Source organism: Parambassis ranga, chromosome 22 (genome assembly GCF_900634625.1).
Source record: "Parambassis ranga chromosome 22, fParRan2.1, whole genome shotgun sequence".
In the NCBI taxonomy this organism is placed as follows: domain Eukaryota; kingdom Metazoa; phylum Chordata; class Actinopteri; family Ambassidae; genus Parambassis; species Parambassis ranga.
Genome location: NC_041042.1, coordinates 17204757 through 17226349, shown reverse-complemented (window position 1 = coordinate 17226349; position 21593 = coordinate 17204757). Strand labels below are relative to the sequence as shown.

At 43.4% G+C, this 21593-nt stretch overlaps 2 protein-coding genes across 3 annotated transcripts; both read right to left on the bottom strand.

Annotated features, from left to right (window-relative positions):
• Positions 1–3059: 3059 nt before the first annotated feature.
• LOC114428074 (tripartite motif-containing protein 16-like) lies at positions 3060–15099 on the bottom strand. 2 transcript variants are annotated; one of them, XM_028396401.1, is made up of 3 exons: positions 14825–15099; positions 13199–14388; positions 3060–3637 (listed from the first exon to the last, which is right to left on the bottom strand). In XM_028396401.1, the coding sequence occupies exons 2-3, from the start codon at positions 14334–14336 to the stop codon at positions 3111–3113; spliced, it is 1665 nt and encodes a 554-aa protein (XP_028252202.1). In that variant the 5' UTR covers positions 14337–14388; positions 14825–15099; the 3' UTR covers positions 3060–3110. The 2 variants fall into 2 exon arrangements, with proteins under 2 accessions (XP_028252202.1, XP_028252203.1); XM_028396402.1 differs by lacking the exon at positions 3060–3637 and having other exon boundaries at positions 12444–14388.
• Positions 10053–11552, bottom strand: LOC114427132 (E3 ubiquitin/ISG15 ligase TRIM25-like). Its single transcript, XM_028394942.1, has 2 exons — positions 11278–11552; positions 10053–10845 (listed from the first exon to the last, which is right to left on the bottom strand). The coding sequence occupies exon 2, from the start codon at positions 10791–10793 to the stop codon at positions 10053–10055; it is 741 nt and encodes a 246-aa protein (XP_028250743.1). The 5' UTR covers positions 10794–10845; positions 11278–11552.
• Positions 15100–21593: the final 6494 nt, after the last annotated feature.

Sequence of the window (21593 nt, the reverse complement as noted above, 5' to 3'; positions counted from 1 at the left end):
TTATCTTGCCACGTTATGTACCATGCTAAGTTAGTTTAAGTTTTTGACTTTTAGCCTGAGTTACCACTTCAAGTGTGTTTTTGTGTTCTGGTCTTTGCTCTGTTGTCCGTGTGGCTTTGAATAAAGACTCCTAGCAAGCTAACCACTCTGTGTGCTGCATCTGTGTCCTCCTCCTGAGACGAACCCTGACATTCTGATTCTGATGTAGTAAAAATGTAGGGTCAAGGTGCCTTATGCATTGACCAATAAGGGCACAAGTCAACAGGACATTCTACTAGGTTCCTATTTTTAAAGATTAGATTTTGTGGCATTGGTTAGAGTTTAGCACCTACCAGAAGTGTTCAAAGGAGGGACACACAGATGAGGAAGTATAGGACCGTCACAAAAAGGTTCCTGGGTTTTGGTTTTACATTATGTCTTAATGGAAGATTGACCGGCACTCTCCTCAAACAGCTGGCTGTCAGGGCAAAACGGTCTGGTGTTCAGTTTTAAGAGTCACACCGTCAGAAAGCTAACGAGTGTTCCTTCGAACCGATATAAAAATGATCCCAGTTAGATGGAAGGTTCAGGCCTGAGCACAGGTTAGAGATTTTTTTAGGCATCTCCTCAGCCTCTCTCCACTCTGCTGAAGATTCGGCCCACTCTGGCTCCCAGCATTCCACCCAATACACACTAATGTTAAACTCAGAAGAGACCTCAAAAACCACTTCATCTTTAATCACCTGCCATTTGAAGACGGAGCTGAATTTCCAAATTCTGTATACAAGTTTTGAAGACCAAGATATTTGAAGTATTTTAAGCTTTGAATGGTTTCTCTATCTTGAAATTTGTAGGAGTAGCATTTTCCAGAAGGCAATTTAAAGGTGGGAAATGTTTGATATTTTTAATATATCCGTGGTTCTAATGGCATATGTGAAATGTTATTTCTTGTTAGTTCATGTTCAACCTGCAAAGTGTGTGAAGAGATTATTACCTTTGCCTGGCAGCAGAGCAGAGGGAGGGTTATCAGGCTATTCAAACTCACTGAACATACATGAGTATGTTTGCAATGTAGCAAGACCTGCTGAAAGTTCCCTGAAGTCCCCAAACCGAGAGACACCACTAGAATCAGTGTCATGGTTGCCATTATAAAAGACATGTTTTTCAGGCATGTTATTCCTGATGTTGTCATCTCAGGTTCTCAGTATGTCAGTGCTGAGTTCAAAGACATGCTGAAAGGTGGACAGGCAGGCGGTGCAGACTACTCAAAATCTGCTGGAGAAATCAGAGTGTAATAAGGACGACATTTTACAGATTGTCACAACAAACCTTTGGAAACGGTAGGATTGTCCCCAGGCCTTGAAAGAAAAACTGCAAACATCCACCTCTGCTTACTCCAGAGGGATCAGCCGAGGTTCACTAAAGCTAAAAATTCTATTTTTAAAAGACAAACAATGAAGATACCACACTTTCCTTTTCCTTTACAACAGAGGGCTACCAGCTGTGCACTGAGAGCACATTTGTGAAAACAGCCACATATGAGCAGTTGGCGACAGCCGTCAATGACATCATCAGAAACCATTTGCCATAAACGTTTCGCCAAAAACAAAAAAAACTTTACAGACCGCTGTTTGTTCTTAAATGTGAATACAAAATACTGTGTTTCACCTTAACATGTGTCCTCTTTTGTAGCTCTGCTTCAGGTGAATTTCGAGCTCAAAAGCACAGTTGACCTTACAGAAAACCCTGCCCTCCTCAGCAACACTAGCACAGATATCCCAAAGGTATTTATGGACAACTTTTGGAAAACTAGTGGAGTACCTGAAAGAGCCAGGCAGAGGGGACTGCAGAATGCTTTTGAGGGGTAAATCCACAACATTGTTTGTCAACAACCAGACAATATCATCCAAATTGATGCGAAAGCACCTGGGCCCAGTGTAAGAGGCAGACACCGTACATCCTGTTTATACAGTCCAGAGAAGCCTTAATCATAAATCAATGATGTTCCTGCACGGCAGGATGAAATGTAGTATGTAGCCTTAATCATTCTTACCAGTAAGAGCTGCCTGGTGCACGCAACAGTAATAATAACAGACAGTGATAGCTTGCTGCAGCAATGAAACTAATAATTTACACAAAATGTTCATCTCACAGAGGACATTCTGGGTCAACAAGTTTTTTAAAAAAATTATAGTTTTTCAAATATTAAGCAATTTATGCGTCGTTTTTAACATGGGAGTCTACAGAGGAGCCTTCAAAACCACCTTCAACTTTGACATGTAACTAGTTCCACATGCTTTGAGCTACAGAAACTGTTCAAACATCACTCTGTTCAGCTCTTCGAGGGCTATTAAACTTGTATTCGGATTTGTTCAAATATGTTTAGTTTTCAAAATATTAAAAAAAATTCAAAAGCCATTTAACATTGAAGTCTGTGAGAGAGCCTTTCAACGAGGGTCATCTGCCAAATGTATCTCCTCCAAAACAGCAACAGACTTCACAGCGTCATCCGTCTCTTCCTTATGTTTTAGTGCGCAGGTAATGACGGTCCATCCATAAACAAACTAAAGTACATTAGTCCGTATGGAAAATGAAAAAGGTCCCCAAAGAAACGAACAAAAATAACTTTTAATAAAATCACAGTATTCTCAGCCATCCAGGTCATTTTCATTAGACCCAGAGCCACCCACTGAGGTCCTCCACCATATAAATCACGTTTCCCCACCAAAACACCACCCCCACCAAAGAACTAATGAAGCTGCTTGGAGGAGCAGAGGAGCTTCAAGGATCCTTAACAAGTCAGTGATGACCTCACTGAAAACATTGTACACAAAATAAAAAAGTAAAAAAATCTCTTAATGTTACATTATATATTGATACTATTGATGTTCTTTCAACTGCAGGTACAAGGTCTCATTCAGTCAGTGTCTGGTCTGTTGATGGTCAAACACACAACATGTATTTACATCCACAGCTTCACAGTAAACAGAGGCTTCAGTGCAGCAAGTTGTCATACACAGTACAACCACTAGGGGGCAGAAGTGCCCCTAAAACAATGACTGTGAGGCTGACACATGGAATAATGATGAAACAATCCTTTATTCACTCATGACCTCTATGATTGATCTGTTCTACTTCACTCTCAACAACTCACATGAGGATCCAGTATGATAAATCATAATTCCAGCATAGAGGGGCTCAGTGAATGTGGTCTGGACTCTGTGGAGGAGAGTCATGGTTTCAGAGACACGGTAGAAGGACAGAATACCTGCTCTGTGATCAAGGTACACTCCTACTCTGGAGGAACGAGAAACTGGGACCTCTTTGTAGATGTTGTTGTGACAAAATCCGTACCCGCTTGGGTAACAATATAAAGCCCAAGACTTGTCATTTTGTCCAAATAGACATTCTTTATAGCTCCCTTCACTGTTGATACTCTTGTATGTGACTGCTACAAAAACTAACCGTTCTCTTCCACACTCCACCTCCCAGTAACAACGTCCAGTCAGACTCTCTCTACTCAGGACCTGAAACTTGTCAGTGAATCTGTCTGGATGATCAAAATAAGGCTGTGGTCGTGTCACACATGTTACTTTTCTGTTCCCCTCCGATAGTTTCAGCTGTATGTATGCTGTGTTTGGATCCAGTGTGAGTTCACATGAATACTGTAAGAATCGTATTGCGTCAATTCCTGTTTCGACACTGTCCTGTTTGTTCACTTGGTGTGCGCTGTTGGTGCTACGGACTTTCTGCATTAGACATATTGTGTTTGCTTTTATTGTGGTAATACACAAGCACCGTAGTGTTAGACTTAAGTGCACCAGTTTCTGGGTTCCCTTCTCGTTTACCACTGTAGCGAAGCTCACCGTAACTTAGCGGTTAGCATTAGCGCTTAGCATGGCTTCTTCCACTCGCTCTGCATCTCCCTCTCCTGCTCACTGCACGGTGTGTGACATGTTCAGCTGCTCCTCTGCCTCCTTTAGTGAGCGTGAGGTGTGCACAAAGTGTAGCTTATTCACAGTCTTGGAGGCGAGGCTAAGCGAGTTAGAGGGTCGGCTCCGCATGTTAGATAATAGACCTGTAGCCACAGCAGCTAGCCAGCAGCAGTTAGCCTGTGCGGACCAGCCTGCCTTAGCTGATGTTATCCGCACCCCGGCAGCCCCTGAGCAGCCGGGAAGTCAGAGAGGTTGGGTGGCGGTTCGAAGGAAGCGTAGCCCGAAACAAAGGCCCGTGGTTCACCACCAGCCGCTTGACATATCGAACCGTTTTTCCCCACTCGGCGACACACCCGCTGAGAAGCCGACCCTGGTTATTGGCGACTCTGTTCTGCGGCATGTAAAGCCGACACCAGCGGCTATAGTTAAGTGCATCCCGGGGGCCAGAGCGGGTGACATAGAGGGTAGCCTGAAGCTGCTGGCGAGAGATAAGCATAAATACAGTAGGATTATAATTCACGTCGGTGTTAATGACACCCGGCTTCGCCAGTCAGAGGTCACTAAAGTTAATATTGAGTCGGTGTGTAATTTAGCTAAAACCATGTCGGACTCCGTAGCGTTCTCTGGTCCCCTCCCAAATCTGACCAGTGATGACATGTTTAAGCTGGATCCATACTCCGCGAGACAAAGAGCGGAGAACGCACTCCACGGGTGGTAAGAGATACAAAAAAAAGGTCTTTTCCGCACTGAGGTACCATACTCCGCGAGACGCGTGTGTGCAGAACTCCTCATACGGCCCGCCCACTAAACTATAAGGAAAGACTTTACTGAGTTTTTAACACACCACAAGGACTTGTGCCATGGCAAGAGGGCATTACACAGAGAGGGTTCCTGCAACAGCGTGAGATGTCCGGCGATGAGTTGTGAAAATGCGACAAACAATAGCAAAGATTCAGTGTTTGTGCCTTTATGACCACATTTGCACATCTACTGTGTTCCAACGTGCCCGCGATACTTCAAACTGTCCGGTGATGAGCTGTGAAGATGCGACATTAAAAGTAACAATAGCAAAGATATACAGACATTGTTAACGAGCCTATTATGCCCGGGTATGTAGGACTATATAGAATGGTAATAACAGTCACCATCTGGTATGTGTGAATGTCTGGAGTTATTGGTGACAAATCACCCTGACTTGCCTTTCTTTCTTTCTTTTATTGCTCATCATGCAAACCAGTATGGTCTTATCTAAATCTGTTGAATCAGTGCTGTTTATACACCTACCTATATACCTGGAGAGGCTCTTGCGCTTCTCCACTTTCATCACGCCCACAATAAATTCCGACCAATCACAGCATGGTTGCCGCACAGCCTTGAAAGACAAAGTTCGGCCCGGGCCCTGTGCACAGGAGTGCGGATCAGCGGGCGGTCAGAGACAAAAAATGACGTCATTTTGTGGGCGTAACGTCTGCAGGGGGGGAAAATGTCTTTGTCTCGCGGAGTATGGATCCAGCTTTAGCCGCATGTCCTCGCTCCGTCGCTGGCTGTCATGGTGGTGTCCAGAAAATAACGTGGCCTTTATAGATAACTGGGAAACTTTCTGGGGGAAACCTGGCCTTATTAGGAGAGACGGCATCCATCCCACCCAGGGTGGTGCAGCTCTGATTTCTAGCAACATAGCCAAGTTTATTAGACCAACCTGACAACCCAGGGTCGAGGCCAGGAGGCAGAGTCGCTGTCCTACACACCTCTCTGCTGCTTCTGGAGGACTGCCGCCCTCAGTTAGAAACACATTAAACACAAATACACATAGAAACACTAAGCTTAATAATGTTATTGAAGTGGTGACGGTCACACGTCCTCCCACAGTTCATCAAGCACACAAGTTAAGATACAGTGGGGAAAAAAAGCATTTAGTCAGCCACCAATTGTGCAAGTTCTCCTATTTAAAAAGATGAGAGAGCCCTGTAATTTTCATCACAGGTATACCTCAACTATGAGAGACAAAATGAGAAACAAAAATCCAGAAAATCACATTGTAGGATTTTTAAAGAATTTATTTGCAAATTATGGTGGAAAATAAGTATTTGGTCAATAACAAAATGTCATCTCAATACTTTGTTATATACCCTTTGTTGGCAATGACAGAGGTCAAACGTTTTCTGTAAGTCTTCACAAGGTTTTCACACACTTTTGCTGGTATTTTGGCCCATTCCTCCATGCAGATCTCCTCTAGAGCAGTAATGTTTTGGGGCTGACGCTGGGTAACAGACTTTCAACTCCCTCCAAAGATTTTCTATGGGGTTGAGATCTGGAGACTGGCTAGGCCACTCCAGGACCTTGAAATGCTTCTTATGAAGCCACTCCTTTGTTGCCCGGGCGGTGTGTTTGGGATCATTGTCATGTTGAAAGACCCAGCCACGTTTCATCTTCAATGCCCTTGCTGATGGAAGGAGGTTTTCACTCAAAATCTCACGATACATGGCCCCATTCATTCTTTCATTTACACGGATCAGTCGTCCAGGTCCCTTTGCAGAAAAACAGCCCCAAAGCATGATGTTTCCACCCCCATGCTTCACAGTAGGTATGGTGTTCTTCGGATGCAACTCAGCATTCTTTCTCCTCCAAACACGACAAGTTGAGTTTTTACCAAAAAGTTCTATTTTGGTTTCATCTGACCATATGACATTCTCCCAATCCTCTTCTGGATCATCCAAATGCTCTCTAGCAAACTTCAAACGGGCCTGGATATGTACTGGTTTAAGCAGGGGGACACGTCTGGCACTGCAGGATTTGAGTCCCTGGCGGCGCAGTGTGTTACTGATGGTAGCTTTTGTTACTTTGGTCCCAGCTCTCCAGAGGTCATTCACTAGGTCCCCCGGTGTGGTTCTGGGATTTTTGCTCACAGTTCTGGTGATCATTTTGACCCCACGGGGTGAGATCTTGCGTGGAGCCCCAGATCGAGGGAGATTATCAGTGGTCTTGTATGTCTTCCATTTTCTAATAATTGCTCCCACAGTTGATTTCTTCACACCAAGCTGCTTACCTATTGCAGATTCAGTCTTCCCAGCCTGGTGCAGGTCTACAATTTTGTTTCTGGTGTCCTTTGACCGCTCTTTGGTCTTGGCCATAGTGGAGTTTGGAGTGTGACTGTTTGAGGTTGTGGACAGGTGTCTTTTATACTGATAACGACTCCAAACAGATGCCATTAATACAGGTAACGAGTGGAGGACAGAGGAGCCTCTTAAAGAAAAAGTTACAGGTCTGTGAGAGCCAGAAATCTTGCTTGTTTGTAGGTGACCAAATACTTCTTTTACTGAGGAATTTACAAATTAATTCAAATCCTACAATGTGATTTTCTACATTTTCTTTTCTTATTTTGTCTCTCATAGTTCAGGTATACATATGATGAAAATTACAGGCCTCTCTCATCTTTTTAAGTGGGAGAACTTGCACAATTGGTGGCTGACTAAATACTTTTTTTCCCCACTGTATATTAATCATAATAACCTCATAAAAATACACACTAACACACACAAACACATAGAACAAGGTAACAGAACACTCAGGTGTGGATTGTTTAACATACGATCCCTCCACTCTAAGTCGCTCTTAGTTAATGATTTAATTGTTGATCATCACACTGATATACTTTGTCTCACTGAGACTTGGTTACAGGATGAAGAATATGTTGCTTTAAATGAATCAACTCCGTCCTGTTATATTAACTGTCATGTTCCTAGAGTTACAGGTCGCGGAGGAGGAGTGGCAGCAATCTACCGCTCCAGTCTTCAGATGAATCCTAAACCTAAGTCTACTCATACTTCTTTTGAGAGTCTCACTCTCAGACTGTCTCACGGAAGCTGGAAGAAGTCAGAATTTGTCTTACTCGTCGTAGTGTATCGTCCACCTGCTGCTGCTTATTCAGAGTTCCTGCTGGAGTTTTCAGACTTCTTATCAAGTTTAGTGCTTAGCACAGATAAAGTCATTATAGTGGGTGACTTTAACATTCATATGGACGTCGACTCCGACAGTCTGAAGATTGCCTTCAACTCACTCTTGGATTCAGTTGGGTTCTCTCAGTTAGTAAATGAACCCACACACTGTCACAGTCACACCCTCGACCTGGTTCTCACCTACGGCCTGGAAGCTGAGAACCTGCTAGTGTGGTCTCAAAATCCTGTTCTTTCAGATCACTCATTAATAACTTTTGACTTCTCTCTTTCAGACCTACCAGCACCTGAGGAAAAGGTCTACTACAGCAGATGTCTGTCTGAAGACGCCGTAAAGCAGTTTAGGACAGCAATCCTACCAGTACTCCCCACAGTCCCAAGTACTGATGGGGGTACCAACTTAAATGTTACTCCTGCAGAGCTGGACCGCTTTGTCAACAACACTGCAGACACACTACACTCAGTCTTAAACAGGATTGCTCCACTGAAGAAGAAGAAAACTACAAACCAGAAGAGGCTAGCTCCGTGGTACAACTCAAACATCCGATCACTGAAACGGATTACACGTAGGATGGAGAGGATGTGGCAGTCCTCTAAATCAGATGACTCTCGGAGGATCTGGAGAGACAGTCTGCTGACGTATAAGAAGGCCCTTCGTAAAGCCAGGACAGCCTACTATTCATCACTAATAGAAGAAAACAAGAACAACCCGCGCTTTCTCTTTAACGCCGTGGCCAGGCTGACAAAGAGCCACAGCTCTGTGGAGCCTCGCATTCCTGCAGCTCTTAGTAGTGAAGACTTCATGAGCTTCTTCACTGATAAAATCACCACTATTAGAGGACAAATCAACCACAATCTCTCTGTGACCGCTGAGGATACACCGCCACTTCTGGAAACGGATCCTGATCTAACTCTGGACTGCTTCGCGCCCATCGGCCTCCCTGAGCTGACCACCAGCATCAGCAAGTCTAAACCTACTACCTGTCTTCTGGATCCGATCCCTTCACAGCTCCTCAAGGATGCTATTCCTCTGATCGGAGACTCTATATTAGGACAGATCAACTTGTCTCTGGGAACAGGATATGTACCACAGGCTTTTAAAACTGCTGTGATCATTCCGATACTTAAAAAACCTTCACTGGACCCGGACGTCCTAGGAAACTACAGACCGATCTCCAACCTCACCTTTATCTCCAAACTACTCGAAAGAGCTGTTGTAAGTCAGCTAAACGACCACCTGTGTAGTAACAGTCTGTTTGATGCTTTCCAGTCTGGTTTCAGAGCCCATCACAGCACAGAAACAGCACTGCTTAAAGTCACCAATGACCTCCTCATGGCATCGGACCGGGGTCTCGTCTCTGTACTCGTTCTACTGGATCTCAGTGCTGCCTTCGACACCGTAGACCATCGCATCCTGCTACACAGATTGGAACACGAGATCAGGATTACAGGAACAGCACTGCGCTGGTTTAAATCATATTTATCTGACAGATTTCATTTTGTTCACACTAACGATGTGTCTTCCACAGGTACAAGGGTTAACCACGGTGTTCCACAGGGTTCTGTGCTCGGACCGATCCTGTTCACCCTCTACATGCTCCCTCTAGGAAACATCATCCAGAAGCACGGCATAAACTTTCATTGTTATGCTGATGATACCCAGCTGTATTTATCCATGAAGCCTGAAGAAACTGAGCCCCTAGTCAGACTACAGGCGTGTCTAAAGGACATAAGGGACTGGATGTCCTCCAACTTTTTACTATTAAACTCGGACAAGACTGAGGTCATTGTTTTTGGACCGAAACATCCTGTGAAGTCTCTCTTGCTCTACGTTGTCGGGGGGCACAAACACGATCCTCTGAACACCCTCTGACCTCTCCTCCACTCTCCTTAGTCTGGATCATACTGGGTAATATCGTCTCATAATCTGTGTTAACTAACTGCTTTGAGACAATGTCTGATTGTAATATGCGCTATATAAATAAAACTGAATTGAATTGAATTGAATCCAGCTCTGGTCTGTGGCTCTGGTTCTGACAGTAAAACATCCACCTCACTCAGTGAGATGTTTGTCCACGTCTGTCTCAGAGTGTCCTGTAGTTTGTCTCTGAGCTCTGACACAGCTGCTGTCACATCCTCAAAGTACCTCAGAGGACGGATGTTGATGCTGGATGAGTGTGTGGACTCACTGAGTGCTGAAGATTTTCTCACTGTTCTCCACTGTTTTATCAGCAGAGCGACTGATGGCCTCCACCTGCTGTTGGAGCAGCTTCACATCTCCCTCTCTGTCCTGGACTCTCTGCAGGATTTGTTGGAGACTCTCCTGGAGCTCTCTCTGCCTCTCAGTCCTCTCTGCTGCAGCTGAGACTATGTCGTGGCCTTTATGTCCATCCACAGAGCAGAGATAACAGACAGACTGCTGATCAGTGCGGCAGAACATCTTCATCACCTCATCATGACGAGAGCAGATGTTGTCCTGGAGGTTCTTGGAGGGCTCCACCAGCTTGTGTTTCTTCAGTCGAGGCACATCATAATGAAGCTGCAGGTGTTTCTTACAGTATGAAGCCAAATACTGCATGCAGGATTTGAAGGCTTTCAGTTTTCTTCCAGTGCAGACATCAGAGGCCACATCTTCAGGTCCAGCATAGCAGTGATCAGCGGGAGCAGCTTGGAGTCCAGCCTTCTTCAGCTGCTCCACTAAATGTGCTAACATGGTGTTTTTCACCAGGACAGGCCTCGGTGTGAAAGTCTTCCTGCACTGAGGGCAGCTGTGGATTCTTCTCTCGTCCTCTCTGTTCCAGTGGCTTTGAATACAGTTCATGCAGTAGCTGTGTCCACAGGGAATCGTCACCGGATCCTTCAGTAGATCCAGACAGATGGAGCAGCAGAAAGCTTCCCGCTCCAGACAAACACTGTTGTGGTTCATGTCAGCTCTTGATAGCAGGGACACAGATGAAGAACTGTACTTAAACCAGCACCTGCAGAAGACAGCAGAATAAATCGATTATTTCAGTGAGTCATGATGTAGAATTTAACCTGGTGCACCTGGAACAGTGTGGGAAGTTCTGACCCTCAGTTCACAGTAATGTACCACATTTAGCTGCCATCAGCTCCCTGCACAAGCTACCTGTGAGGGAGGGAACTACGGAAGCCCAGCAAGATCAGAACTACACGCTATTTCTTTTCATGTTTCATTGTCAGTTAGTAAAGGGACAAAATAAAGTGTAACCGCCTCCAGCTGCTGCGGAGGCTGACTCCTCTGTTACTGACAATACAAACAGTCAGAACATGCTGAGTTCAGCTTTTTCATAATCAATAAGTCATAAATACATCGTGATAAACTCGGGTAAGAACGTGAATAATGGATTGGTCCAACTGTAGCTAACATGTGAACAAAGTGGTGAACTTACAGAGCACTTGTAGCAGCAACAGCTTCACTGTCCGAGTCCTCTTACTCTTCTTTGACCGCAGAGAAATGAAGAAAAGGCGCGATAGAGAGGTCTGCTGACGACCTGATTGAGAACCGTCGCGCTGTTGATGACGTCAAAAATCACAAAACAAACATTTTGTGATGAAGTACATGCAACACGGTTACATTCATATATAAACGCGAACAATCTAAAACACTTTAATTCCAGTATGGACACTGGAGAGCGGCCTTTTACTGCAGCACGTCCAGCTGCTGTCACTTCCTGCAAAGGTTCCACGTGACGGAGGGAACTACGGAAGCCCGTGGAGTACAGAGGGCGCAGCTCTGCAGGCGCCTCTTTCAAGAAGGAGGTCCAACACACTGATCCAGCCTCCTCATGGCCTTTGATAAAAGAACATGTCAGCTGATCATTATTCACTCAGTCTCCACAAAATGTGCCTGATAAGACGTGAACGAATGAGCAAGTGAACCGGTGACTTTAAAAGTGGGGGAGTCAGAGACAAACGGGGTTTATTGAAGAAAACCTGCTCCAGACCAGGTTATGTTTAGACTTAGGCACCGTGGCAACAGACAACATCTGAACAACACGGAACATCTCGGCCTCATTCAGTCGGTGTCTGGTCTGTTGATGGTTAAACACACAACATGTATTTACATCCACAGCTTCACAGTAAACAGAGGCTTCAGTGCAGCAAGGTGTCATACACAGTACAACCACTAGGGGGCAGAAGAGTTCCACTGAAACTTCTTTTTATAACAAAATCACTTGTGAAGTCTCTCAAGCTCATTAAAAATAACAAACAGATGTGTTTAGTTTGGTTTTAATGTCTCTTGTCCTGTAATATCGAATGTAGATCTGTAGTTTATTATTGTTGTTTCTTATTTTGGATGATCTCAGTGCAGTTTTTTTATGTCTTGGAAAGTTTTCAATAAAACTTTATGGATAAAACAATGAATGTGAGACTGACACATGGAATAATGATGTAAACCATCCTTTATCACAGTGATGAAAAACAATTTTAGATTCTTTGTGATTGAAACATCTGGAATCATGAAAACAAACTCGTCCTCTGTATCTACAGAAAAATCAATACATACAGAAACCAAATAATCACATTGATAAACTGATCATGTGTCAATCAAAGGAAGGTTTAAGGCTCAAAATACACTCAAATATCCATGTGTAAGAGCTCAGACAGACCTCCATGTTGGATTTCATGTAGACATGTTTCTATGTACTCACACATGGTGTTTACAGTGTGGTGAACATCAGAGAAAATACAAGTTATGAAGCCAGCTTGTGATGAATCTGAACCTCCAACATTTCTGAAGCATCAAGAGAAGAGTTCCACCTGAACTCATGACCTCTACGATTGATCTGTTCTACTCCACACTGCACAACTCACCTGAGGAGAAAAGGCTGACCCAGAGTCCAGCATAGAGCGGCTCAGTGAATGTGGTCTGGACTCTGTGGAGGAGAGTCATGGTTTCAGAGATGCTATAGAAGGACAGAATACCTGCTCTGTGATCCAGGTACACTCCTACTCTGGAGGAAGGAGGACCTGAGACCTCAGTGTCAATGCTGTTGTGATAAAACCTGTACCTGTTTTGGTGACAATCTAATGCCCAAGATTTGTCATTGTATCCAAATCCACATTCAATCCCACTCCCTGCTCTGCTGATACTTTTGTATGCAACTGCTACATAAACTCCTCCATTCCACTCCACCTCCCAGTAACAACGTCCAGTCAGACTCTCTCTACTCAGGACCTGAGCCCGCTTAGTGAATCTGTCTGGATGATCAGAATAAGGCTGTTGTTGTGTCACAAGTGTTACTTTTCTGTTCCCCTCTGATAGTTCCAGATGTCTGTATGCTGTGTTTGGATCCAGTGTGAGTTCACATGAATACTGTAAGAATCCAGCTCTGGTCTGTAGCTCTGACAGTAAAACATCCACCTCACTCAGTGAGATGTTTGTCCATGTCTGTCTCAGAGTGTCCTGTAGTTTGTCTCTGAGCTCTGACACAGCTGCTGTCACATCCTCAAAGTACCTCAGAGGACGGATGTTGATGCTGGATGAGTGTGTGGACTCACTGAGTGCTGACAGTGGGCGGTAGTTGTGTAGAAAGTGGATGTGGTCCTCTGTCTGTGAGAGTTGCTCCAGCTCAGCAGCTTTCCTCTTCAGCTCAGTGATCTCCTGCTCCAGCTCCTCCTGACGCTCTGCGACTCGACTCACTTCAGCTTCCTGCTGGGATCTGACCTGCTGCTTCACATCAGAGCTTCTTTTCTGGATCAGACGGATCAGCTCAGTGAAGATTTTCTCACTGTTCTCCACTGTTTTATCAGCAGAGCGACTGATGGCCTCCACCTGCTGTTGGAGCAGCTTCACATCTCCCTCTCTGTCCTGGACTCTCTGCAGGATTTGTTGGAGACTCTCCTGGAGCTCTCTCTGCCTCTCAGTCCTCTCTGCTGCAGCTGAGACTGTATCGTGGCCTTTATGTCCATCCACAGAGCAGAGATAACAGACAGAATGCTGATCAGTGCGGCAGAACATCTTCATCACCTCATCATGACGAGAGCAGATGTTGTCCTGGAGGTTCTTGGAGGGCTCCACCAGCTTGTGTTTCTTCAGTCGAGGCACATCATAATGAAGCTGCAGGTGTTTCTTACAGTATGAAGCCAAACACTGCATGCAGGATTTGAAGGCTTTCAGTTTTCTTCCAGTGCAGACATCACAGGCCACATCTTCAGGTCCAGCATAACAGTGATCAGCGGGAGCAGCTTGGAGTCCAGCCTTCTTCAGCTGCTCCACTAAATGTGCTAACATGGTGTTTTTCACCAGGACAGGCCTCGGTGTGAAAGTCTTCCTGCACTGAGGGCAGCTGTGGATTCTTCTCTCGTCCTCTCTGTTCCAGTGGCTTTGAATACAGTTCATGCAGTAGCTGTGTCCACAGGGAATCGTCACCGGATCCTTCAGTAGATCCAGACAGATGGAGCAGCAGAAAGCTTCCCGCTCCAGACAAACACTGTTGTGGTTCATGTCAGCTCTTGATAGCAGGGACACAGATGAAGAACTGTACTTAAACCAGCACCTGCAGAAGACAGCAGAATAAATAGATTATTTCAGTGAGTCATGATGTAGACTTTAACCTGGTGCACCTGGAACAGTGTGGGAAGTTCTGACCCTCAGTTCACAGTAATGTACCACATTTAGCTGCCATCAGCTCCCTGCACAAGCTACCTGTGAGGGAGGGAACTACGGAAGCCCAGCAAGATCAGAACTACACGCTATTTCTTTTCAGGTTTTATTGTCAGTTAGTAAAGGGACAAAATAAAGGAAGTGTAACCGCCTCCAGCTGCTGCAGAGTCTGACTCCTCTGTTACTGACAATACAAACAGTCAGAACATGCTGAGTTCAGCTTTTTCATAATCAATAAGTCATAAATACATCGTGATAAACTCGGGTAAGAACGTGAATAATGGATTGGTCCAACTGTAGCTAACATGTGAACAAAGTGGTGAACTTACAGAGCACTTGTAGCAGCAACAGCTTCACTGTCCGAGTCCTCTTACTCTTCTTTGACCGCAGAGAAATGAAGAAAAGGCGCGATAAAGAGGTCTGCTGACGACCTGATTGAGAACCGTCGCGCTGTTGATGACGTCAAAAATCACAAAACAAACATTTTGTGATGAAGTACATGCAACACGGTTACATTCATATATAAACGCGAACAATCTAAAACACTTTAATTCCAGTATGGACACTGGAGAGCGGCCTTTTACTGCAGCACGTCCAGCTGCTGTCACTTCCTGCAAAGGTTCCACGTGACGGAGGGAACTACGGAAGCCCGTGGAGTACAGAGGGCGCAGCTCTGCAGGCGCCTCTTTCAAGAAGGAGGTCCAACACACTGATCCAGCCTCCTCATGGCCTTTGATAAAAGAACATGTCAGCTGATCATTATTCACTCAGTCTCCACAAAATGTGCCTGATAAGACGTGAACGAATGAGCAAGTGAACCGGTGTCTTTAGAAGGGGGGGGGGGGTCACAGACATGTTGGGACATGTCTATGTTCAGATTTAGTTATCATGGTAACAGTCAACATCTGAACATAACGGAACATCTCGGCCTCATTCAGTCGGTGTCTGGTCTGTTGATGGTCAAACACACAACATGTATTTACATCCACAACTTCACAGTAAACAGAGGCTTCCGTACATCAAGGTGTCATACACAGTACAACCACTGGGAGGCAGAAGAGTACAGAACCCTGTGGAACACCATGATTAGCCCTTTTACCTGTGGAAGAAACATCGTTAGCATGAACAAAGTGAAATCTGTCAGATAAATATGATTCATAGACTGAAAAACTAATCAGGAAGGCTGGCTCTGTCATTGGCTGCAGACAAGAGACATTTGAAGCAGTGGTGGAGAGGAGCACCTGGATAACCCTGACCACACTCTCCTCCCTGTACCGGACAGACAACGGAGCGTCTTTTCCAAAAGAGTCAGACAGCTTCGTTGTCACACAGAACGCTACAAGAAATCTTTCCTGCCTCATGCCGTAAGACTGTAAAACACCTCATCTCTGTGCCAGAGATAACACAGACTCACTGCTGTAAGGAACAGGTTTTGCACAAGATTTTCAAATTGCACACTGTTGTTCTTGTATATCATATCATTTCACACCAAACTGCACAATCCGATTGGAGACATGGTTCTGCACCTATGTTTATTTTTTTATCTTGCTGTAAATGATGTTTATACTGTTTAATTTTTTTATTTTTTGGTATGCTTGAGTGACTGTTTATTGCTGCTGCAACAGTGAAATTTCCCAGCTTGGGATGAATAAAGTATTTTCTATTCTATTCTATTCTATTCTAATTGCCTTTTATTATGATCCATTTAGCAGCCTCTCTCTACACATGATGCCCACAGCCTGCACCATCACACAGTTATCACACATTAATTCTAGTGTACAAGCCTTCTATTATTTTTATAAAATAAATAATAATGGGGAATTTTTCTTTACCATTTGTTATCATCCATTTAGCAGCCTTTCTCTTCACTTTCTCAGTCTGCCCCATGACACAGACTTGACTAGTTGGCCATAAGTGGTTGTGGGTATACTGCATTTAGTGCTCAGAGGGAGGTCTTATGGGGGAGTAATTAGGGCCTGAGCATGGCTCTACAGCCCCCCCTAAAGTGTGAAAATATTCACCGCAAGTGCTACAGACCTGAAACTCGGTACACTGATGTATCGCCTCGTGACAAGAAAATAAGCCTCTTGGACAAAAATTCAACAAGTAATACATTTAAATCAGTCCTCACCTATTTGTAAGGCCTGTGCATTATTCATCACAGCTACCATTTCCAGTTCTTCAGTCCTACGGTAGATGTGCAATTGGTTTTGACATTTGTTTGCATGTGTTTGTGCAGGTTGTGTGTGTCTATTAAGCGTGCTTATTTAGATGGATATTCATGTTTGAGCAGTTCTGCAAAACCCCCACATCATGAAAAACATTCTGTTCCTGAATGGATGCTACATTACCGTGCACTCCATTTGGAATCAAAATGAATTTGTGCCAGTGCCCTTGAATGCACCATAATGAAATAAATATTGTTTTCTGAATGGGAACTGCAAAGGCTTCCCAGAATTCCTTCTAAGCAAAACAGATTTCCAATATTAATTTATTGATCATATATAGGATAGCAGTGTTTTTCTTAATGATACTGTATTGTCATAATGCCCCTTTAACAACAACAATGTGCAGGGTGCCCAATTTACACAGACTAAGATCACCAGAATGAACCCACAGTCATCACTAATGAATTGGCCTCACTAAATTCAAGCTGCAGCTAATTTCACTCTCATCATGAGGAAATCAGTGAACCAATGCTGCTGGCTCACTCATCGCTTCGGACAAATGTCAGCTAATTGCTTGAAATGTCATGTATATGAGTATTGCAATTTTTAATTTGCAAAACATTGTCTCAGCTTTGCTAACTCACAAGACTGCACAGACTGACAACAGGTCTTTTAATTTAGCTTTATCTTACCTAACTAATGAGTAATAAGGGGATAAAGTAGATACAGTATGACTTTAAATCAGCCTTTGAGATATGTCAAAACAGTTTATTGACTGATCAGTTAATTTACTCTTGAAAAGGTGGAGAAGTCTTTATCCTTGATGAGATAAGGAACATCCTTGAGGATAAGAAAGGCGAGAAGGTTAAAGCAAATATGGGTTGTAGTAGCTCTGGCTGATCCAGTTTAGTGGCTGTGTTTATCGTGATCTTCCAGACCTTGTAGCTGTTCACAAGGAAAGCCTTGGGAATGCATGTGTGTGGGAGCAAAGAAATTGAGGCCAGTGAGAAAGGAGGGTAAGCCAGGTTTTTAGGCTACGTTTCTCTTGGGACACACTGCTTGTGAACAGCACTGTGAAAATTACTATTCATTCACAAGGGAACACTACAGTACTCATGCACCAGTCTCGTATACTAGTGTTGGTATTTATACTAACCTTATTACAAACACTGGGAATTGGCCACATATTACTGATCACAATCTTGTTTCTTAGCCACTGACAAATTACATTTTCACAAGCCTAAACAGAATATGAATATTTTGCTAAAGTTATGACAACGACTTGGCCTTTGTGACTAGCTCTGTGGTTCCCTCCCTTGGGTTGGTTTATAATATTGTTTTAAGATTTACATAAAGAGAACTCATGTAAAGTATTACAACAACCTGGCTTCTGTCCCTCCTTTTGGATTCACCTTACCTGCCTTTTATAGAAGAAGAATGCCGCGGCCACAACATTTTTGAGAGAAGTCCAAAATGTCTCTGGCTCCTGACCTGTCTTCTGAAGTCTTTCAGATGTTGTGGTGGTTCGTCTGAGTGTGTTTGATATGTTTACGCACATCAAAAGTCTTCCTGCATCACAGCAAGGGAGCTCAACTCAGTAATCTGAGCACAGCATTTTTCTCTTTGCTGCTCATATTTATTGTTTCTTTACTATTGATAGTGATCGACTGGGTATACAAGCAAGTTATAGGACCCACACATTGACCCTTGTCACACTTTTCTTTGTTCCTTCTCTGAATTACTGGTTATTATTATTATTATTCTGTACGTTCTTTGGCTCAGCATATCTTCAGAATGCATGGGCCGATTCAAACCATTCAAACATCAACAGATTCAGCTCATTCAGGACATTCCCGGAAACCGTCAATAATAACTGCAAATATTATATTAAAGATATTAAACATTTTCCATGTCTTCTGCAAAATGCTACTCCTCCTACAAATTACAAGATGGAGAAACCATTCGAAGCTTAAAATACTTCCAACATCTTGGTCTTCAAAACTTGCATACAGAATTTGGAAATTCAGCTCCGTCTTCAAATGGCCGGGGACTTTTGAGGTCTCCTCTTCTGTTACCATGGTGACAGACTGATGCTACTTTCAGCTCCATCTTCAAATGGCAGGGGATTTTTGAGGTCTCCTCTGCTGTTACCATGGTGACAGCAGAGTTTGTTTTTTGGTAAAAACAAACTTGCTGTGGCAACCAAACTAATAATTCTTTATACATTTGACCAGGTTGGTTTACAGTCTGCAATCTCATTCTGTTTTTTTCTCCTACTCATCATTTCATTGAGCTCTAATTAACACAACAAGGGTTCAGTGTCCTCCAATGACATCACTCAGAGGGCATTTTCACACTCTCTAACTCTCAATAACTTTCAAGGCAAAAACAAAGCCGGCCCGTCCACAGTTTAGGGATATGCGTGAGCTGGTGTGTCTAGTTATATAATTATTATCTTAAACTTAAACTTGATGTATAGTTTAGAAGTCATCAGTGAATTATATAATGTTACAGCAATCAGATTTAGATCTTTAACTAGACTGTTGAATAAAGTAACCCAACTCCACCAGTGACTTAGTGACTAATTTTAGTGTCTGTTTAAAAACTGAAATGCATCAAAGTGGTGTATAATGTTGTGGAACTTTTTCTGTGTCTTTCAGAGCTCTCTTCACACGTTCGTCTGAAGCTGACAAGAAAGTCTTCAGTATTCCTGACCTCTCCTCAGACATGATGGAGCTCATCCTTGAGTTTGCATACACCGGCTCTGTTAACGTGACAGAGTCCAATGCACGGAGGCTTTTCATGGAAGCTGATTGCCTTAATATAGTGAAGCTGGTGCAAATATGCTGCAACTTTTTTGAAAAGACGCTCTGCCCACACAACTGCACCGGCATCTGGCAGTTCACAAAAAACTACCACGTCCCTGAACTGCACCTCAAGGCTTTCCACTATGTCCTCAGTCACTTTTCGGCGAAGAGTTCCTGCAGCTCTCTGCCCAAGATGTCATTGACATCATCAGCAGTGACGACCTCAATGTGAGACAGGAGGCAGCTGTGTTTGAGGCCATCATTCGGTGGATCACACATGAACCTCAGGAACGAGAAGGATACGCAGATCTTCTCTTGTCAGAGGTACTGTATATCATACATTATAATTTTCATATTATAGGTTAATCTATTTCAAGACAGTGACTGAAGCCAACCTCAGCCCAATTGAGGGTTATCAGTTATTAGATGTGCTCCATGTCATGATGATGGCCAGTACAACCATCCTTTACCCTTTTATAGGCCAGAAGGTGCAACATCATCTATTCTGATGAGTGATAAATAGAAAGCAACACAGACTACCTGAGTGACGCATTGTGCTCATGTGAATGCTGGTCTTCTGGGTGACTCTGAAAATTGAGAATTTATGCAAATCATCATCCTTTCCAAAACCTTACCAAGCATTTTTGGTGTGACAACCTACCTATGAAAGAGCAACAATGAAAATATGAGAAAATGAAACAAAAGTTACTAAACCTCCTGTTAAAGCTGGACGCTGGCACAAGCATTTATAATGATTTATTATTATTAGTACAAGTACATAAGCTAACAAGTTTGATTGCTGCAGCTGAAGCATTGCTTTGAATGCATACAATTAACAAATGCATGTACAGTCAGGGTTGTGTTTCAGTGTGGACACAGATGCAGAGAGCAGTGCAGGTAAAGCAAAACAGTCTTTTATTTTACTACACTTGCAGGGCAAAAACCAAAAATACCAACAAACTAAGGATCACACGAAGCGTGGAAAAAAGTTCTTAGCATAGATTCACAATAATACAAAACCAAAGCAAGGCTTAGTCACCAGGAGATCTCTGAAGTCAAGGCTGGCAAGGCACAAGCACAATCCCAAAGTGACTAGCACCGAGTGCAGGGAGGACAGACTAAATACCAAAGGGTACAAAGGGATCAGGGAGGACAATTGGACACAGGTGGGACACATGATGGAGGAGCAGGTAATCACCGGGAGGAGGAGGGAGAACACAAGGAGGGGGAAGTCAAGACACCTGAAACGAGGGGAGAGTCAGTGAACAACAAAACAGGAAATGCCAAAATACAGGAAACAGGAAATAACACAAGCAAAACCAAAACACAAAACAAAAAACCTGAAACCCTGACATGTACACTATGAAAAGTGTGCCTAAAAGAATGTCTGATAATTTAATTAGACTTTTTTTCTCCAGTCTCATCAAATGTTAATTATTTGTTTTCTCTGTTTCTTTCAGTTGCAGGCAAAGCCATGTAAGACTTTGGTCTTTTGCATTTTGCATCACCAGTTTGCTACAGTGCTGATACTGTTATGCACTTTTTCTTCGTGCTGAGGTTTTTTGTTGTTTTTGTGGACAATTAAACATTTCGATTAACTGATTAATCAATAAATTAGTCCATAGATTAATTGATATAGAAATAATTGTTAGTGACCTTAGTTCTGTTTTCTGACTTCTGCTCCGTCTTTCCAGTTAATCAGCTAGTATATGAGACCGTTTAAACTCTTAAATCTGAGCTTTAACCCATATTGTAGTGCAGGTTGTTTACTATGGAAAGCTGTATGTTCGCTGTATTCATGTATTTACTAATTTAGACATTTATTTCCAAATAGTTTTTATTTCTCACTGTTTTGTATTTATTTTCATTCCTAATATGCCAATGAGGGGCTGTCTTTAGACCAGAGCAGCTGTTGCGCCCCTCTCATTGTAGAAGTCCGACAATAGCATTAGCTAACCTGCTGTGCTGGTTTTGCCAACTACCAGGCTAATAAGGATAAGGGGTCGCAAATGTTTTGCTACAGGATGTAGTGATGAAGTTTACAGTTCCACTTCCAAGCTCTGTGGTGGTGAATGCTTCATTGGCTAGCAGAGCTGTAAGTAGTTGTTGTAATGCTCCCGTGC

Coding starts and splice junctions, on each gene's coding strand:
- LOC114427132 (XM_028394942.1), bottom strand. CDS start 10,793: ATGAACCACAACAGTGTTTGTCTGGAGCGGGAAGCTTTCTGCTGCTCC.
- LOC114428074 (XM_028396401.1), bottom strand. CDS start 14,336: ATGAACCACAACAGTGTTTGTCTGGAGCGGGAAGCTTTCTGCTGCTCC. Junction 3,638..13,198: donor TGGATTCTTACAGTATTCAT/GTGAACTCACAC, acceptor TACAGTATTCAT/GTGAACTCACACTGGATCCA.